The 20,287-nt window shown below is 37.9% G+C and overlaps 1 protein-coding gene across 1 annotated transcript in view; it reads right to left on the reverse strand.

The window, feature by feature from the left end:
* Positions 1–416: 416 nt before the first annotated feature.
* The window catches only part of COL4A1 (collagen type IV alpha 1 chain), a 167,807-nt gene continuing 147,936 nt past the window's right edge, over positions 417–20,287 (reverse strand). Inside the window, exons 45-52 of the mRNA XM_077158667.1 lie at positions 19,789–19,860; positions 12,354–12,482; positions 11,269–11,367; positions 10,067–10,279; positions 8,939–9,116; positions 5,017–5,131; positions 4,009–4,181; positions 417–1,904 (exon numbers count right to left, since the gene is read on the reverse strand). Coding sequence (XP_077014782.1) covers positions 1,823–1,904; positions 4,009–4,181; positions 5,017–5,131; positions 8,939–9,116; positions 10,067–10,279; positions 11,269–11,367; positions 12,354–12,482; positions 19,789–19,860 — 1,061 coding nt within the window. The 3' untranslated portion in view covers positions 417–1,822. The remainder of the gene's footprint in view (positions 1,905–4,008; positions 4,182–5,016; positions 5,132–8,938; positions 9,117–10,066; positions 10,280–11,268; positions 11,368–12,353; positions 12,483–19,788; positions 19,861–20,287) is intronic.

The following is a 20,287-nucleotide window of genomic DNA, read 5'->3' on the forward strand; positions in this document are numbered from 1 at the left end:
GACCTGTGTCTTATTCATCTCATACATCATGCCCAGCAGAAGTATATACATATAATGAATGGATAGATGGATGGATGGATGGATGGATGGATGGATGGATGGATGGATGGATGGTTGGATGGATGGATGGATGGATGGATGGTTGGATGGATGGATGGATGGATGGATGGATGGATGGATGGATGGATGGTTGGATGGATGGATGGATGGATGGATGGATGGATGGATGGATGGTTGGATGGATGGTTGGATGGATGGATGGATGGATAGCTGTAAAGATGGATAAATGAAAGGAAGCAAGGAAAGAGGTAAAGAGGGAAGGAAGGAGACCAATTTTTCTTCTTCCTTGTAGTAATTCCTGTAGTTACTCCCAGTCTATGACTCTTGTTTAGAAAAACTCCAAAATAAAAATAATGTAAGGTATTATGCAAAGCTTGCAAATTTATTAGAGGCTTGTGCAGTAGTTTTTACTGCTTCAGGGATAATACTTGTAACAAATTAATAAAAGCTTAATTTTTATACAAATAGTTTTATTAAAAATTTGAATTCTTAAGAAATACACATTTAAAGAAATTACATAAAAAGGCCTTAGTAGTCTTTAAAAGGTTTTGGATGCTTTTAGTGACATATCATTTCAGGCACAGTGGTCCAATTCTGCCCTCCTGCAATTCATTCCTTTCCTTGCTGAAGTCTGTGAACACAGCTCATGAGAAACCAATAGCCTGAATGTGCTTATGTGGAAAACTACAGATATTTTAATTCAACGGAGCTGGTTTTCTCACCAGACTACAGAATGCAGCATGGTAATACATGAAGGCCTTTTAAGGTGGTCGTTTTTGAAGTCAAGTCATTCAGTTTGTGATTAGTGTTTAAAACCCTGAAAATATTTAATACAGAATAAAAACAATAAGCTCAAAGTACATGTTTCACTGTAATAGACACCATACTCATGAACCTGGGTTTGGTTTTAGCAGGACACAATTTTTGGTTTGGAAGTGAACAATGAAAATACCCTAGTGTTCAACAACCTATGTTAAAGGACAACACAATCTTTTAAAGGAAGAAAACTATGTAAGCTTTATTTTAACAGTGGGAGTTAAAACTAAAACTTGATTTGCCTAATTGCTGACTTCTATATAAATTACTAAAATATATATATATTTAATTTCTGACTACTTTTGGACCATCTTTATTCCACAGGAAAGTTGTGATTTCTGCAAAAGCAGCTGCATAGTACCACACAGAGCAGAAAGACATAAATTTATATTTGGGGGCTGGAAGATATGGCTACTGAGTCTGTAATTCCATCTGAAGTTTCAACAACTGTCTTTACATTACTATTATTTGTACAGGAACAATATACAGACCAAGGGACCTGAATTTTGGAACAGTTAGACAGTGATAGAAACAAACATTTATATCTGGGGAGAAAAATTAATCTATATATAATACAAGAATGAAAAATGGGGGGGTCAAACAGTATCTAAGGCACTGCATACCTCCTAGCACCCTTTGGTTTTCTGATGGAGCTCTCACTTTACACATCAGTGCATTGTATGATAGAAAATATTTATATTTTATTTCATCAAAAGTGCCATTTGGTACGTCAATATTTAAAGCTTATCATTGTCTTTTTTTTCCTTCAGCAAGTAAAGGGCCAATAAAGCAGGGTGTGTTAGTTATGCAAATTCCTATAAGGCACTTTACTGTTTTCATATTGGACAGTGAGGTACAAAGGATATATTTCTAGGGTTCATTGCTGTTAAAAAAAAAAAAAAAGGAATAGCACCATATTGTGACTTTAGCTGAGAGTCGGGCTTCATTATGTTCTTCTCATACACACTTGGCAGCGACTAACATGGGTGCGCAGTTCCCCGGCCTTCAAGGTTGATGGAGTAGGCTTCCTAAAACCAAACAAGGACATAAGTCGTAGGGCATAAGCAGTGCAGGCAGGTCTCTCACCCTTCTGACGCTTCCAGATAGACCCAATCTGATGAGCTAGGCTCACTGCTGGGTGTCTACACATGTAGCCTCTCTAATACCTGGAGGGTTGCAAATTATCGTTGCATCCCCAATCCATGGTACCCATGGGTACCATGGGTTAATCCATGGGGTTAAATGACTTGTCCACATCCACATAGCTAGTTAGGGCAGAACTGGTGTCACCCCGTGTCTGTTTGGCTCCAAAGTCTGGACCATTTCTCCCTCTGCCACTCCTGCTTATACCCTATAATTTAACTTTTTTGCTTTCTCTCCTCAACTAGATTATAAATTCTTCCAGGGAAAGAAGGAAACTTCCACAAGAAGTAAGCATTCATTCAATAGTTTTTCAATGATGTAATGAGTAAATCTGGAATAATTAAATAGATCTCAAAATATTTTTATGGCTTTTGAGGATTTATGTGCAAGTGGTCTGATTTAAGGCCAAGGAGAAGGGAGAGCATTTAGTGCCCTGATGCTTCCCTGATCCTAGAAATTCTACCTTATCTTGACTGTTAGGTGAAGCCTGACTAAATAGGTAGGATACAAAGTCTAGTAAAATTAACACACCCATATAATAAGATTGCCTGGCCTTACAACTGAGGTTGCTTATTTTACCGATTTTTTGGTGCAAATTCTAGTATTCTAGAATTAAGGTACGGAATCTTACTGAAATTAGTGGAATCTTACCTAATTTCATTTAATAAGGCATTTTAGTTCATTGTACCAGGCCCCTTGTTCAAAAAATAACTCCCATCATTACTTATTAACCCTAATAAGAGGACACCCTGGCAGCTGAGATATCAACAAAGCATGCTCATTTTACTAGCAAATGGTTAAATCCTATCAGTAGAGTTGATGTCTGTTTTCCAGTAGCCTAAAAAGGCTCGCATAAGTTATCAATATGCAGCATGGTACATTTTTTGATGCTTAAAGAATTGTAAGTAGTGAAAATATAACTCTCCCTTTTATGATCTAAGCTAGAAAGAAATAGGATCATAGCAGAATTCTACATAATTCTTTCCAAAAAAGTAAAGACAGAGAGGCTTATCTCCAGGGGTGAGAAACACTTATTTCTGGAATGAACAGTAAGTAATTGTTCGAGCTCCATCAGCCTCCTGCGTCTGCTCTAGTGGCGGCTGCAGCTGGTACTAAATAAAGGATAGAGGATTCATTATGTGCTACTGTCCATTAGGGACTGGGCCAGGCTCCAAATTAACTTCAACAAGGTTATCAGTCACTTGGGACAGTTGCTTTAAAGGTGAAGTTTTGGTAATGGAAGAAAAGGAAAGGTTTTCCCTATCAATTTCAGCTGCATTTGTGCTCAATTAATTTTTATTTGCACAGCTCTAAAAAAAAAATCTCTTATTTCAAGACTCACACAACATGTACATTAAATTCAGCCTAACAGATGCTATGAAAATGAATGCTGTTCCCTCTCCTCTCCTTGATTTTGATAAAATACAATGTGCTCTAATATATATAATATCATATAATATTTTTAAAATATAGTGTTTGAAGATTCAGAATTGCTTCACATTGAATTTTAGTGGATTCTCCTGGACAAATGAAAGATGATGTTTTCCTCCAAAAGTCTTCAAAGAATGTTAGAATTAAGCCTATCACCTAAGATCTGCCTCAAAATTCATCTCAGTTGTGGTACACAGGTAGTTCAGTGGTAGAATTGTCACCTGCCAGGCAGGAGACCTGGGTTTGATTTCTAGACCAAACACCCCCCACTCCAAAAAAAAAAGAAAAAGAAATCAACAAATTGTGCTGCGATAATGGGACAGTCACACGGAAGAGAATTAAATATGACCCCTACCACGTATAAAAAAAGTCTCAGTTATTTGCCCAATGTCAAACAGAAACAAGTACTCATTACTACAAGCAGAAGAAACATTCATAGTTATAATTTTTTGCCTATCTTGGAGGTTTGTGCTAGGAGGTATTATGAATCATGGAAGGTTGAAAATAACAGCACCAGATGGACTCGGGGCCCTACAAGAGAGGGTCATTCCAACTTACTTGAACATTTCGCTTCTCTCTATAGTGGCAAGCCAAAAGCTGTAAGCGTTTGCATAGTAATTACAAGTTCCGCGGCCATGGCATTCAATGAATGGAGCACTTCTAAACTCTTCCAGACAGGAACCAGGAGATGCGAGGGCTTGGCCAGAACCTTCGGCACCAGCGCTGGTGTGCTGGGGAACAAATGAGAGCCGTGAGTCAGAGAACTCCCTACCCGAAGACCGGGTGGGGATCTTTCCTCAGGAAGGAGCCAGGGTACCCTGTTCTGGAAAGTGGGCCCTCCCTTGCCCCATGTGGTTACCAGGTAACACTCTTTGTACCTAAACACCTCTCCAAGCACTTCCCTGTTCATAGGCTTGGAGCTTTGCGGTACTCTACAGAGCACCCACACGTCAGCTAGCTCCTGCCAAAATAGTAGAGGGCTAGGCCAGGTTATTAGAATTTAAAGAAATGCTGTCCTTTTTACGTACGTCTTTTTTTGAAACACAAAATCTATTCTAACCTGGGACCTGAGACAGCAGTCGAAATGTGCAAATAACATTGGAGCCAAATGATGTGAAATCAGGTTTTATAAACAAAATCGTATTTTCTACTACATTAGGTGGTATAATGTATACTATTCTAAGGTAAAGAATAATATTCCTTTTTTTCTTTATGAAGTGAAAATTTAAACAAGAGAAAGAAAGAATAACTACTATTGTGATTGTTTCCTGTATTTGTTTTTGTCTGATGGGCTCAATTTGGACCTATCTGTAATCAGGAACTAAGGCTTTAAAATCAGTGACATCCACACGTAAATCAGAGGTGTCCAGGTGACCAGGCACTGGAAACTGCTGCTGACCCAAGCAGGGCTGGCCAGGCTCCTGGGAACATTTTGTACGGGGGATGTAAGGGGGAAAGATCACACCATCCGAGGACTCAAGAGCTTCATAGCATTCTGATAGGGAAGATGACGGGGCCTGGGTGGTGGGTCTTCCCAGGAAATCTGCAGTTTCCCCAAATACTTACCATAACAAAGGAATAGCCAATCCATAGTGAAGACCAGCCACTGGGGCACTGCGGGATCTGGATGGTCTGGCTGTGCACAGCCATCACCATGGCAGGTGCCTCGCACACGGCACATCTGGGAGGGCAACAGAAAGGCAAACGGTGAAGGCTTTCAAGAAAAAAAGTAGTGGCAGTACATGCATAATACATTTCCCATTTTAACCATTTTTAAATGTACAATTCCGTGCCGTTAATTACGTTTTCAAGGTTGTGCTACCATGCCACCTTCCATTAATAAAACTTCATTGTCACTCAAAACAGAAACCCTGTGCCCAATAAGCAATAACTCCCCATTCACCTTCTCCCCAGGCCCTAGTAACCGCCAACCTACTTTCTGTTTCTGTGAATTTGCTTATTCTAGATATTTCCTACTAGTGGAATTAAACAATATTTTTCCTTCCCTGTGTCTGGCTTATTTCACTTAGCATGTTTTTGAGTTGCATCCATGTTGCAGCATGTATCAGGACCTCATTTTTTTTTAAAACTGTGTAAGTATTCAACCGTATGGATATGCCACAGTTTATCTATTCATCCACTTACAGATACTTGGGTTGTTTCCACTTTTTGGCAATTGTAAATATGCTGCCATAAACATTGGTGGACAAAGTATTCATATGAATCACTGCCTTTTCTTTGGGGTATATACCTAAGGAGTAGAATTGTTGGGTCTTATTGTTCTGGGTGAAGGTTTTTAATTGTTTGTTTGCTTTGCCATTATTTTCAATCAATCTCTTCTGGGTAGCTTCTGGATTCAATTACACACTAAGTTGTAATGTTGTGCCCAATGCTAAGACTCTAAGCCTTGAAGCCTTCTTGGTTTTAAAAGCCCTTCTCAGTACAAAAATATTAAATTAAAAAATAAGTCTAACACCTTGTCATTTAGCCATCTACTTTGTAGAAAGAAAAGAATCGGAAGGCCAAGATGGAACAGTGGTCATCTATTGGAGGCACTGAGGATACAGGTGATTTTTGTTTTTTTCTTTTTGCAGTTCACTGTTTTGTTTTGTGACAATAAGGAAACAGTGAAATTCTAATGTTCTCACTTCCAGAATGGAGCAGTTTGGTTGAAGCTATTAATAATATTTGATATAAGAAATAAACTAGGGTAATTAAGACAAATAGTACATGTTTTGCATTTGAGGCTGAATGCCCACATGTGCCTCCTTTAGGAAACTTATTCCAGATCTGTACCCAATAGACATGAAAAAGCCCTGCCCCAAGGCTTCAGCTGTTCGAGGTCCAGAGCCCTCAACGGGACCACTGTAGCTGAAGTAACTCTCTCAAAGAACATTCCAAAGGCCAGGACACTTCCCATATCAGGCTGGCTCCAGCTTGGCTGCTGGACCTGCACCCAGGAATAAATTAAAGCAACACACAGTATTCTGACTAAGATCCTCTCAATTAAGGGAACCCTTGTTGGTGGGATAATGTTTGGCTAAAAAAAAAATTAAACGTGAGCGGTAAAATAATTGCATTTAAGCCACAAAATGAACAGTGTTAACAAAGCTGATAAATGAATATAAATGCCGTTAATAATGACACTTAGTTATGCCAGAGCATTTACATGCAAATGGACAAAGAGTAGGATGAGGGCCCAAATTAGTCATTTGATTTTTCCATGGACTTGTGTGTGTGCATATGCTGTGTGTAATTTTCTATTTTATTCACACAAATGCAGATGAATTAAAAGGTTCAGTTAAACAACAGTTACTGAAATTGGCCTCTACATCTGCCACCATCTGTCTGCCATTCACAGGAACCAGAAATGGAAGAAAGTGCTTTATTTTTGTCAGGTTGTCTGTGTGATAAGTGGATAGCAGTGGATAAAGACGGAGGGTGGTCCTGACTCCATCAGCTAGGTAGTTAGAGAACCCAAAGGCACAGATTTATAGAATTTGTACAATTCTTAAAATTCATATAGTCAATCCCATATTGTTTCAGAAAAAAACTAAGACCACAGTTATTTCTGTCAAAGCCTAAACTAGAACTCAGTTTTCCTTGCTCTCAAACCAGTGTCCTTGCCACTACAACAACTAATCAGTTTTATGACTCTTGTCTGCAGAATACTAGAATGTGCTTAGAGAATTATGTCCTACTCATCAGATGAAAGCAGAAAAGTTGCTACCTTGTCTGCTTAAAATGAAGGATTGGGTGTTAAACTATTTCTAAAATTAACCTTTAGGATCCCCCCAAAGAGAAGACTTCCAAAAGAACCTGGCAGCTTGTTGGAAAGCACTCAAAGTAACCATGGAAACCCGAGCGCTCAAAGACAAGGAGAAATGGGCAGCAGTATTGCAAAAGGAAATGAAAGATATCTGTGGCTTAACTAGTAGCCAGCTTAAACAGCATGGCTTATATAATCCCTTCATGCTGAGTTTCTCTGGTTCTATTAAAAGGACAAGGTAAAAACCCTGAAATACAAAGTACTGGGGCGTTTAAACAAGTTAAGATTCTTATTTGCACTTTCAGAAACTGAACTGTCTTACTGAAAGTTATTTGTCCACAGAGAAGAATTTATTGAAGACACAGCCTTCTCACAGTGATGTACTAAGCAGATCTCTAAAGCATGCCGGAGCTCTTGCCTCTTCAATCAAGTCAAGAGCAAATGTCAGCTTTATTAAGAAGGTAAATATGAAATGCTAGAAATGAATAATCATTTTCCACCTTATTGTCCAAAGGGAGCTAAACACACGAACAAACAAAAAGGTTGTTGGTTTTCCTTTTAGTGCATCGAACATGGTTCTAAGCACAAAAGTATCTAAATAGAACAACCACTAGGCACTCACTGACACACTCTAAAGTAATACGTTCAGGTTTTGAGAAGCGGTACTCTGAAAGGGTAATGAATGATTTTTCTAATTTTAAGAACCATAAAATAAAATCTCTTATAGCTCAAAAAATTATAATAAAAAAAAGCTGTCAGAAGATATTTTAATGTAAGGTAATCAAAACATATGACTTTGCTATTTAATAGGCATCACTTAGCCTTTCTGTTCCAGAGTCCTGCAGGGTTCAGCTGTCTTGTGAAAGCTGTGGCCTGCGAGAACCTGGCCTTCACAAGCGCCCAATCCACTGGCACCATAGCTTTCCTGGTCACACTCTCACTTTCCTGAGGCAAGCTTTTCCTGACTCATTATTCTTTTCATCCTTTATTATCTTGGTGTGTAAAAAGTCAAATTACAGAATAGTGTCAGCATCAGGTTAATTTACTCATTTGCCACTTTCCCATTATTTCTTGGGATAGCTAAGGAATCAACTTTTAATGATAAGGGAAGAGGCAAAGATAGGACACTTGTGTACTTTTCAGTCATAATAATTTCAATTTCCCATTTTTCTCCCTACCAGGCAAATGACTGTGAACCCCAAAGCATAACTCCATATATTAGTACAGATAATCATTTAATTTGGGAAATCAGTCAGTTTACCACATGCATTCTTGACAGGGACACTTTTGCCCTGAGGGGCAAAAATTGGTTGGGGAGGTGAAAAATCGTATTATATGCATACCTATATTAAATGATTTTTATATAAATCATATAGTGTAGGTGTGCATATAATACATAAACAGATATACCTCTAATACACAAACAAATATATAGTATATTGGTATTAAAATGTCATGGGGGAATACTTATTGGGGAAAAACATCTTAAAAGGCTTTGTAGATAGACAATATTGAGGTGAGTCACATACAAATATGAATTCTGTTTCAGAGTTGGGATTATCCTGCTTTGGTTTTACATTATAATTTTTAAAGAGGATAACTGATTTTTATGTTAATCTTATGGTTGGTTTCTGTTTCAAAAGTGAGATATATCATATTTGATAAACTGAAAAACAATGGATTGAATGTTTTAGGAAAAACAGAAAAGGCTCAACTCACCTACTAATAAATGGTCTGATATTGTCCCCAGCGATGGGTGCCATAGACATGGGCATGGGCTCCGGGGTGGACAGCCAGTAGGAATAGTCATTTCTGGATGCAAAGTTGCACACGTTGTTGATATTGCAGAACAGAAAGGGCATTGTGCTAAACTTGCGCAGGCAGCTTCCAGCCGTCCCTGAAAGGGTAGCGAGAGGAGACCACATGATGATTTTCCTTATATTTACAGCCTACCTCTATTTAAAATGTATTATGATGGTTAATAATGAAAGGTATGTACTCGATATAGCTCCTAAAATGGAAATAATTAAATTTAAAGCTATACACAGAAAGAAGGAACTTGTATTATTGTAAATGAACATTCAATTAAATCCTATATGATCAAGGTAAAATGAAAACTCTAAGGATAGTGTAGGACATTTTTGATAAAAGGAAACAAACCAGTCTGTCAGGAGAGAGAAATAATTGCCTGGAAGTGAATTTTAAAAGGAATTTATTATGTGGATCCTTGTACAATGGATATTAAGCAACATATTAGACAATATCTCCAGCAATAGTTTTGCAGAATGCAGAGATCCTTTTTATATAGCTGCATGATGTTTCTAACCTCAATAAAAGTTAAGGGTGTAAAGTATTAAAGCATAGTTTGCTGGAGGATATTTGCAGGGGACTAAGATCATAAGGACAGACATACAGCTTTCTGCTAATCTAAACTAACAGAGGGAGAGTGCTTAGAACATCTAGAGAAATTCTGAGCAGGAGAACATGGATATTTTTTAAAAAGAGCAACAAACTGCCTTATTTCAAGAATACCATTTGAAAATGTTTGTGTGCACCCTAGGAAGCTTATTACTAAAAATTTGCAGAAAAGTTCTAATATCTCATTAATTTTTAAAAATCTCAGAGTCAGCCTTTACATTTTCTTGACTTATCCTGATGTCAAGAAATAGTACCTGTTGAACTGATGACTCATTTAATAAGGATGAAGAGAAAAGGGTTGAGCCCTCTTCTTACTATTGTCTCAATGGTACTCTAAGTTGCAGGACCAGAGATAAGTATGGTGCTACACCACAGAAGGTACTCAATAAATCTATGTCGAATGAATAAACCAATCTGGAGACATCTTACCCAAGTCCTGGCCATGGGCCCTTTCATTGCCTTGCACGTAAAGCAAAGAGTACCCATGGTAAAGAATTTTAGTTCCAGGAGGACACTGTGGGTCATCTATGGTTTGACTGTGCCTGGTTACGAGGAAGCCATGATCAACAGATGGGGTTCCTGGTGGACCCATGGATCCTGGCAACCCATCAGGACCTGGTGGACCAGGAAACCCTCTTGGACCTGTAAGTGAGAAAACAGATTCCCTCATTGTAATCAGGCTCCTTGAAAGACTTCGAAACTGTGGTCATGAACGATTTCCAAATTTTTTTTTTTTATTTTCACATTACAAAAATGTACTTGGTAAAAGTCAAGTACAACAGCCCACCTCCCTCATGGTGTTTTATCTTTTCCTTTTTGCACACCACCTCAGGATATTTTTATAAGCACAGTGCTTGATGCATGGCAGATGCTCAATAAATTTAGTTCAATGAATGAACTATTCAGCTTCTACCCTGATTCTCTGCACATCGTTCAGATAGAATCCTGAAGCTCCTTGAAGGGAGGAGTATTAGGAAATAATTAAAACCTCAGTTTAAGTCCATTTCCCCACCATGAGCATCTTAAAGCCTTCAGATGGAAACAGAACAAGAAGGAAGCTTAAATGCATCTGTCCTTCTATGCATCTGTCCTTCTATCTGCTTTGGTAACTATGCCACATTCAAAGCCGTTCACAAACATTCTGCTGGGTTGTGATCTTTGTTCAGTTAGCTGATGCCCATTTCCTGTGTCAAACTCGTAAGGATTTTATAACTTCAGCCTTTAGTACTACAGTCATAATGGGATATCTAAGCGAGCTCTGCTTTCTGAGGCCAACGCTGATATTATTATCTTTCATTTCTACTTTCTCTGGTCCTTTGCTGACACGGACTTTTTATAGCTGGAGCCTGCTTCCCTCATAGGGAGCCACACAGAGTTATGACTGCTGCCTTCTTTCAACAACATCTGAAAAGCGTGTGCTCTGAGGAACATTGGTTTCTGCACAACAAATAGTGACAACCCTTTCACTCTTATATATGATCCTATTTCTTCTAAGAAACAAACTTTTTTGGGAAATCTTTCAAGTAACATTTCCAACTTCGTTTTGTAGGTTTTTCACATGTCTAGGCCTACTGCTTCAAACCAAAAGATAAAGGTAGATGTAATTAGGATGGAAGGGCCCAGCAACCTACCAGGTGGCCCAAAAGGTCCCGTCTCTCCTTTCTGGCCAGGGGCACCATCAAACCCAGGAATACCTGGTGGTCCAGGTAAACCCATTGATCCTGTCACACCTAAAGCAAAGGAAAAACAATTTGTGATCTGCTCCTGGTTAGCTGTAGGATGTATCTTTTGCTTTCCTTTTGAAATATCTTTTTGAGCTTTCTTGGAAGGCAGGCATAGGGTCTTTGACTGCAGATGACAGAGTTTTCCTAGAGAGCCATGAATTGCTTCCTGGAAAGCCTGATACACACTTTGCAGAGGCAACTGTCAAATTGATATTCATATGGGTGAGTGCATGATCTTCTAAATTCTGAGTTCTGGTTTCTTATCATTATGTGGCAGACAGTTTTGGAAAAGGCAAGCTAGGTTGGATGGGGGGGGAAGGGAGACTATTTAAGAAACATTCTTATTTTTCTCAAGATTTTATCCTTTGGCCATATTCTGACCCTTAAATAATTTTTAGGAAACAAATATATTGACACAGTTTTTGTTTACATGTAGACAGCTTGCTCTTAGGGAGCTTTAGATCTTTCCATTATAAATGTTTTTATTCTCTTTTATTTTCTCCCTGTCCCTTACCAATACTTCTTGGGACAGAAAGTGCTTAGCTGAATTGAGTTTAAAGGCTCTGGGTAAGGGTGGCTGGGAATAATAGGGATTAGCAGAAATCTCTGCCAGTGGGGAGAGCTTCTGAGTCACTATTGGAAAGCACCAATTTTTGCAATTCTAGCTTGCTGCTCCCCGCCACCTGTTGTCTCTGAGATGGAAAAGATGATCTTTTGGTTCCTTTAGCCCATGTTTTTCTAATTGAATATAGGTTTGTTGAGTTAGATGATCTAGCTTTTCCTATATTTTGTTCTGGCTTTTTAGGTTCCTTGGAAAATTAGATTTGGTTTTGATGGAAATTTAAGGAAGGAAAGAAAGTCATATTCAAATACACATTTGTATAGTTACTACCCAGACACTTTGAGTTTAGACACGTGGGCCAAGGGAAAATCCCACTCCCTCCCTCCTGACCACTCCCTGCACCATTCCTACACAGTCTGCCTGGCCTTACCCTGCTGTCCTTTAGGGCCTGGAGGTCCCTGGAGTCCTTTCAGACCTGTTGGGCCCTCCGGACCAGGAAGCCCTGGCTCCCCTTTGATGACCTGGAAATGACCCGGGGGACCAGGGGGTCCTGGAAGACCTGCGGGAATCAGAAATGCCATTTATCAACATGACCCTTAACATCTGACAGCAGGAACATGATGAGAGTCCAACAAGAAACTCATTCAAAAATGAGTTACTCCCTCAAAAGTAAAAGCAATGATCAAAAGCACAAGAAATCAGATTATTGCAAAACATGTACCTAATCTGCATGTTTTTATTACTTATCCTAATATGCTGAACTCTCAGGCCTAGAAAAGAGCTTGGGTCACCAATGTATACTTTCCACTGGATTCCGGAATCCCTGAGAGGCCATCATCCAGCCTTCACTTGACCACTCCCTTCAATGTGAATTTCATTCCTCTTTGAAACAACCCATTTCTTCTTTGGAAAATTTCAATACTTGGTATTGGAAAGTTTTTTCTTATATTGTCTGTAATCTGCCTTACTGTGTGTGAAACACTATCTTAAGTTTTTTAGTGATGAACAGACTGAATCCTTCTTCTCCATGATAGCTCTTCTGATAAATAATCCAGTTTTCAGGAGCCTGTGAAGTCAGCTCAGCTAAATGTCCCTGGTTGTCTCATTCCTTCCACACATGAAGTTTTCTTCATCCTATTTCTTGCCCTAACTTTCCACTTCTGAGGGCCTTCTCATTGGTTGTTCTTTTATTAAACATGGTTTTGAAAATTAAACACAGCCCTAGAAATATGTTCTAACCAGCGGAGAGTAGAATAGGATGGACAGTATGCTTAAACTATTTCTTTCCATGATTATTTGCTCTTTTTTTTTTTTTTTGAGCCACTTTACACTGTTGGCTCCTGGTGGTGAAACAGTCAATGCAGACCCTTGTCCTATAAGGACTCTTACTGTTCAGCTGAGTCATTCAGCCTGTACATCCAAGTTTGTTGTTTTCCTATTTTAACTACTTTGAGTAGTTGATTTCAGTCTAATTTTTTTTTTTATTAATTAAAAAAAGAATTAACAAAACAATTAGAAATCATTCCAATCTACATGTACAATCAGTAATTCTTAATAACATCACATAGTTGCATATTCATCATTTCTTAGTACATTTGCATCGATTTAGAAAAAGAAATAAAAAGACAACAGAATAAGAATTAAAACAATAATAGAAAGAAAAAAAAACAAAAAAAACAAAAACAAAAAACCTATACCTCACATGCAGCTTCATTCAGTGTTTTAACATAATTGCATTACAATTGGGTAGTATTGTGCTGTCCATTTCTGAGTTTTTATATCCAGTCCCGTTGTACAGTCTGTATCCCTTCATCTCCAATTATCCCTTCTCTTTTTTTTTTTTTTTTTTTAATTAACGGAAAAAAAGAAATTAACCCAACATTTAGAGATCATACCATTCTACACATGCAATCATTAATTCTTAACATCATCACATAGTTGCATGATCATCATTTCTTAGTACATTTGCATTGGTTTAGAAGAACTAGCAACATAACCGAAAAAGATATAGAATGTTAATATAGAGAAAAAAATAAAAGTAATAATAGTAAAATCAAAACAAAACAAAACAAAACAAAACAAAAACCTATAGCTCAGATGCAGCTTCATTCAGTGTTTTAACATGATTACTTTACAATTAGGTATTATTGTGCTGTCCATTTTTGAGTTTTTGTATCTAGTCCTGTTGCACAGTCTGTATCCCTTCAGCTCCAATTACCCATTATTTTACCCTGTTTCTAACTCCTGCTGGACTCTGTTACCAATGACATATTTCAAGTTTATTCTCGAATGTCCGTTCACATCAGTGGGACCATACAGTATTTGTCCTTTAGTTTTTGGCTGGATTCACTCAGCATAATATTCTCTAGGTCCATCCATGTTATTACATGGTTCATAAGTTTATCTTGTCTTAAAGCTGCATAATATTCCATCGTATGTATATACCACAGTTTGTTTAGCCACTCTTCTGTTGATGGAGATTTTGGCTGTTTCCATCTCTTTGCAATTGTAAATAATGCTGCTATAAACATTGGTGTGCAAATGTCCGTTTGTGTCTTTGCCCTTAAGTCCTTTGAGTAGATACCTAGCAATGGTATTGCTGGGTCGTATGGCAATTCTATATTCAGCTTTTTGAGGAACCGCCAAACTGCCTTCCACAGTGGTTGCACCCTTTGACATTCCCACCAACAGTGGATAAGTGTGCCTCTTTCTCCGCATCCTCTCCAGCACTTGTCATTTTCTGTTTTGTTGATAATGGCCATTCTGGTGGGTGTGAGATGATATCTCATTGTGGTTTTGATTTGCATTTCTCTAATGGCCAGGGACATTGAGCATCTCTTCATGTGCCTCTTGGCCATCCGTATTTCCTCTTCTGAGAGGTGTCTGTTCAAGTCTTTTTCCCATTTTGTAATTGGGTTGGGTGTCTTTTTGTTGTTGAGATGAACAATCTCTTTATAAATTCTGGATACTAGACCTTTATCTGATATATCATTTCCAAATATTGTCTCCCATTGTGAAGGCTGTCTTTCTATTTTCTTGATGAAGTTCTTTGATGCACAAAAGTGTTTAATTTTGAGGAGTTCCCATTTATTTATTTCCTTCTTCAGTGCTCTTGCTTTAGGTGTAAGGTCCATAAAACCGCCTCCAGTTGTAAGATCCATAAGATATCTCCCAACATTTTCCTCTAACTGTTTTATGGTCTTAGACCTAATGTTTAGATCTTTGATCCATTTTGAGTTAACTTTTGTATAGGGTGTGAGAGATGGGTCTTCTTTCATTCTTTTGCATATGGATATCCAGTTCTCTAGGCACCATTTATTGAAGAGACTGTTCTGTCCCAGGTGAGTTGGCTTGACTGCCTTATCAAAGATCAAATGTCCATAGATGAGAGGGTCTATATCTGAGCACTCTATTCGATTCCATTGGTCGATATATCTATCTTTATGCCAATACCATGCTGTTTTGACCACTGTGGCTTCATAATATGCCTTAAAGTCAGGCAGCGCGAGACCTCCAGCTTCGTTTTTTTTCCTCAAGATGTTTTTAGCAATTCGGGGCACCCTGCCCTTCCAGATAAATTTGCTTATTGGTTTTTCTATTTCTGAAAAATAAGTTGTTGGGATTTTGATTGGTATTGCATTGAATCTGTAAATCAATTTAGGTAGGATTGACATCTTAACTATATTTAGTCTTCCAATCCATGAACACGGTATGCCCTTCCATCTATTTAGGTCTTCTGTGATTTCTTTTAGCAGTTTTTTGTAGTTTTCTTTATATAGGTTTTTTGTCTCTTTAGTTAAATTTATTCCTAGGTATTTTATTCTTTTAGTTGCAATTGTAAATGGGATTCGTTTCTTGATTTCCCCCTCAGCTTGTTCATTACTAGTGTATAGAAATGCTACAGATTTTTGAATGTTGATCTTGTAACCTGCTACTTTGCTGTACTCATTTATTAGCTCTAGTAGTTTTGTTGTGGATTTTTCCGGGTTTTCGACGTATAGTATCATATCGTCTGCAAACAGTGATAGTTTTACTTCTTCCTTTCCAATTTTGATGCCTTGTATTTCTTTTTCTTGTCTAATTGCTCTGGCTAGAACCTCCAACACAATGTTGAATAATAGTGGTGATAGTGGACATCCTTGTCTTGTTCCTGATCTTAGGGGGAAAGTTTTCAATTTTTCCCCATTGAGGATGATATTAGCTGTGGGTTTTTCATATATTCCCTCTATCATTTTAAGGAAGTTCCCTTGTATTCCTATCTTTTGAAGTGTTTTCAACAGGAAAGGATGTTGAATCTTGTCGAATGCCTTCTCTGCATCAATTGAGATGATCATGTGATTTTTCTGCTTTGATTTGTTGATATGGTGTATTACATTAATTGATTTTCTTATGTTGAACCATCCTTGCATACCTGGGATGAATCCTACTTGGTCATGATGTATAATTCTTTTAATGTGTTGTTGGATACGATTTGCTAGAATTTTATTGAGGATTTTTGCATCTGGATTCATTAGAGAGATTGGTCTGTAGTTTTCTTTTTTTGTAATATCTTTGCCTGGTTTTGGTATGAGGGTGATGTTGGCTTCATAGAATGAATTAGGTAGTTTTCCCTCCACTTCGATTTTTTTGAAGAGTTTGAAGAGAATTGGTACTAATTCTTTCTGGAACGTTTGGTAGAATTCACATGTGAAGCCATCTGGTCCTGGACTTTTCTTTTTAGGAAGCTTTTGAATGACTGATTCAATTTCTTTACTTGTGATTGGTTTGTTGAGGTCATCTATGTCTTCTTGAGTCAAAGTTGGTTGTTCATGTCTTTCCAGGAACCCGTCCATTTCCTCTAAATTGTTGTATTTATTAGCGTAAAGTTGTTCATAGTATCCTGTTATTACCTCCTTTATTTCTGTGAGGTCAGTAGTTATGTCTCCTCTTCCATTTCTGATCTTATTTATTTGCATCCTCTCTCTTCTTCTTTTTGTCAATCTTGCTAAGGGCCCATCAATCTTATTGATTTTCTCATAGAACCAACTTCTGGCCTTATTGATTTTCTCTATTGTTTTCATGTTTTCAATTTCATTTATTTGTGCTCTAATCTTTGTTATTTCTTTCCTTTTGCTTGCTTTGGGGTTAGCTTGCTGTTCTTTCTCCAGTTCTTCCAAATGGATAGTTAATTCCTGAATTTTTGCCTTTTCTTCTTTTCTGATATAGGCATTTAGAGCAATAAATTTCCCTCTTAGCACTGCCTTTGCTGCGTCCCATAAGTTTTGATATGTTGTGTTTTCATTTTCATTCGCCTCGAGGTATTTGCTAATTTCTCTTGCAATTTCTTCTTTGACCCACTCGTTGTTTAGGAGTGTGTTGTTGAGCCTCCACGTATTTGTGAATTTTCTGGCACTCTGCCTATTATTGATTTCCAACATCATTCCTTTATGGTCCGAGAAAGTGTTGTGTAAGATTTCAATCTTTTTAAATTTGTTAAGACTTGCTTTGTGACCCAGCATATGGTCTATCTTTGAGAATGATCCATGAGCACTTGAGAAAAAGGTGTATCCTGCTGTTGTGGGATGTAATGTCCTATAAATGTCTATTAAGTCTAGTTCATTTATAGTAATATTCAGATTCTCTATTTCTTTGTTGATCCTCTGTCTAGATGTTCTGTCCCTTGATGAGAGTGGTGAGTTGAAGTCTCCAACTATTATGGTATATGAGTCTATTTCCCTTTTCAGTGTTTGCAGTATATTCCTCACGTATTTTGGGGCATTCTGATTCGGTGCGTAAATATTTTTGATTGTTATGTCTTCTTGTTTAATTGTTCCTTTTATTAGTATATAGTGTCCTTCTTTGTCTCTTTTAACTGTTTTACATTTGAAGTCTAATTTGTTGGATATTAGTATAGCCACTCCTGCTCTTTTCTGGTTGTTATTTGCATGAAATATCTTTTCCCAACCTTTCACTTTCAACCTATGTTTATCTTTGGGTCTAAGATGTGTTTCCTGTAGACAGCATATAGAAGGATCCTGTTTTTTAATCCATTCTGCCAATCTATGTCTTTTGATTGGGGAATTCAGTCCATTGACATTTAGTGTTATTACTGTTTGGATAATATTTTCCTCTAACATTTTGCCTTTTGTATTATATATATCATATCTGATTTTCCTTCTTTCTACACTCTTTTCCATATCTCTCTCTTCTGTCTTTTTGTATCTGACTCTAGTGCTCCCTTTAGTATTTCTTGCAGAGCTGGTCTCTTGGTCACAAATTCTTTCAGTGACTTTTTGTCTGAGAATGTTTTAATTTCTCCCTCATTTTTGAAGGATAATTTTGCTGGATATAGGAGTCTTGGTTGGCAGTTTTTCTCTTTTAGTATTTTAAATATATCATCCCACTGTCTTCTAGCTTCCATGGTTTCTGCTGAGAAATCTACACAAAGTCTTATTGGGTTTCCCTTGTATGTAATGGATTGTTTTTCTCTTGCTGCTTTCAAGATCTTCTCTTTCTCTTTGACCTCTGACATTCTAACTAGTAAGTGTCTTGGAGAACGCCTATTTGGGTCTAATCTCTTTGGGGTGCGCTGCACTTCTTGGATCTGTAATTTTAGGTCTTTCATAAGAGTTGGGAAATTTTCAGTGATAATTTCTTCCATTAGTTTTTCTCCTCCTTTTCCCTTCTCTTCTCCTTCTGGGACACCCACAACACGTATATTTGTGCGGTTCATATTGTCCTTGAGTTCCCTGATACCCTGTTCAAATTTTTCCATTCTTTTCCCTATAGTTTCTGTTTCTTTTTGGAATTCAGATGTTCCATCCTCCAAATCACTAATTCTATCTTCTGTCTCTTTAAATCTATCATTGTAGCTATCCATTATTTTTTCTATGTTTGCTACTTTATCCTTCACTTCCATAAGTTCTGTGATTTGTTTTTTCAGTTTTTCTATTTCTTCTTTATGTTCAGCCCATGTCCTCTTCATGTCCTCCCTCAATTTATCGATTTCATTTTTGAAGAGGTTTTCCATTTCTGTTCGTATATTCAGCATTAGTTGTCTCAGCTCTTGTGTCTCATTTGAGCTATTGGTTTGTTCCTTTGACTGAGCCATATTCTCAATCTTTTGAGCGTGGACAGTTATCTTCTGCTGCTGGCGTCTGGGCATTTATTCAGATTTCTCTTGGTGTTGGACCCAGCAAGGTTGTAATATTCTTCTGTGAAATCTCTGGGTTCTGTTTTTCTTATCCTGCCCAGTAGGTGGCGCTCGTGGCACACGTTTGTCTGCGGGTCCCACCAGTAAAAGGTGCTGTGGGACCTTAAACTTTGGAAAACTCTCGCCGTCCTGGGGGTTCGCTAGCCGAAGCGGCTTGAGCCGGCCCGGGGTCCGAATGCAGGGAGGGTTGCTGGTCGCCGCAGCCAGGGAAAGAGCCGTTCCAGGATGGGGTACGCTGTCTTTTTTATCTCTGTTGTGGCTTTGGGCGCTTTCTGTATTGTTTCTACTCCCCTAGTAGGTGTCCTGGAGAAGAAACTAAGATCCGCGCGTCTTACTAAGCCGCCATCTTCCAGGAAGTGATTTCAGTCTAATTTTATAGCCTGTCTTTTTTTTTTTTTTTTTGACTCTAAAGCTTGTCAGCTAATATCTTAGCCATACCCTCTTACCTGGATTTATCTCAGTCATAGATTTTTAAAAATTGACTGTTAAGACAAATTGCTGGTTAAAAAAAAAAAAAGTGGGGGGTCAGATTAGCCAAATGTAAAGATTCTGACATAACACCAAAGAATTCGTATGTATGTAAAATCCAACATCATAATCCTGAGTGTTCAATGGCTTTTATATTTCCCCAAGTCCCCAGGGAAGTACCCACCTATATAACAAATTATCCTACCTTTAGCCCCAGGAAATCCTTGATCACCCTGATCGCCTTTAATTCCCTGGATACCAGGGAGACCTTTCTGACCTAGACACAAGTAGAAAATTTATTTTACATATAATTTCAAATTATATACCGGCATACATTATGTGAAGATTTTTTTTATTCATCTTGTGAGAAAAAGAGCATTTCTGGTCAGTTGTGCAAAATTTTTGGTAAAATTCTTTTTTCTAGAAACAAGAATTCACATTTTTCTAATATGTAATAAAACTGCAAAATAATCCTAAGTGGAGGGACCCAAGACATAGTCTAGTTCACATGCCTCCCCAAATGGACCATGAGATACTGCAAGGCTGAGAACCTGCTTTATTCATCTTTCATATGTAAAGGTCACAGTACCTTTGCTGTGACCTTTACATATGAAAGGAAGCTGGCGACACACAGTAAATGTTTGTTTAATAAATTAATGAATGACCCAAATCCATGATTTCTTATTGATATGTAAATGTGTTGT

This window comes from Tamandua tetradactyla, chromosome 4, assembly GCF_023851605.1.
Source record: "Tamandua tetradactyla isolate mTamTet1 chromosome 4, mTamTet1.pri, whole genome shotgun sequence".
NCBI lineage: Eukaryota > Metazoa > Chordata > Mammalia > Pilosa > Myrmecophagidae > Tamandua > Tamandua tetradactyla.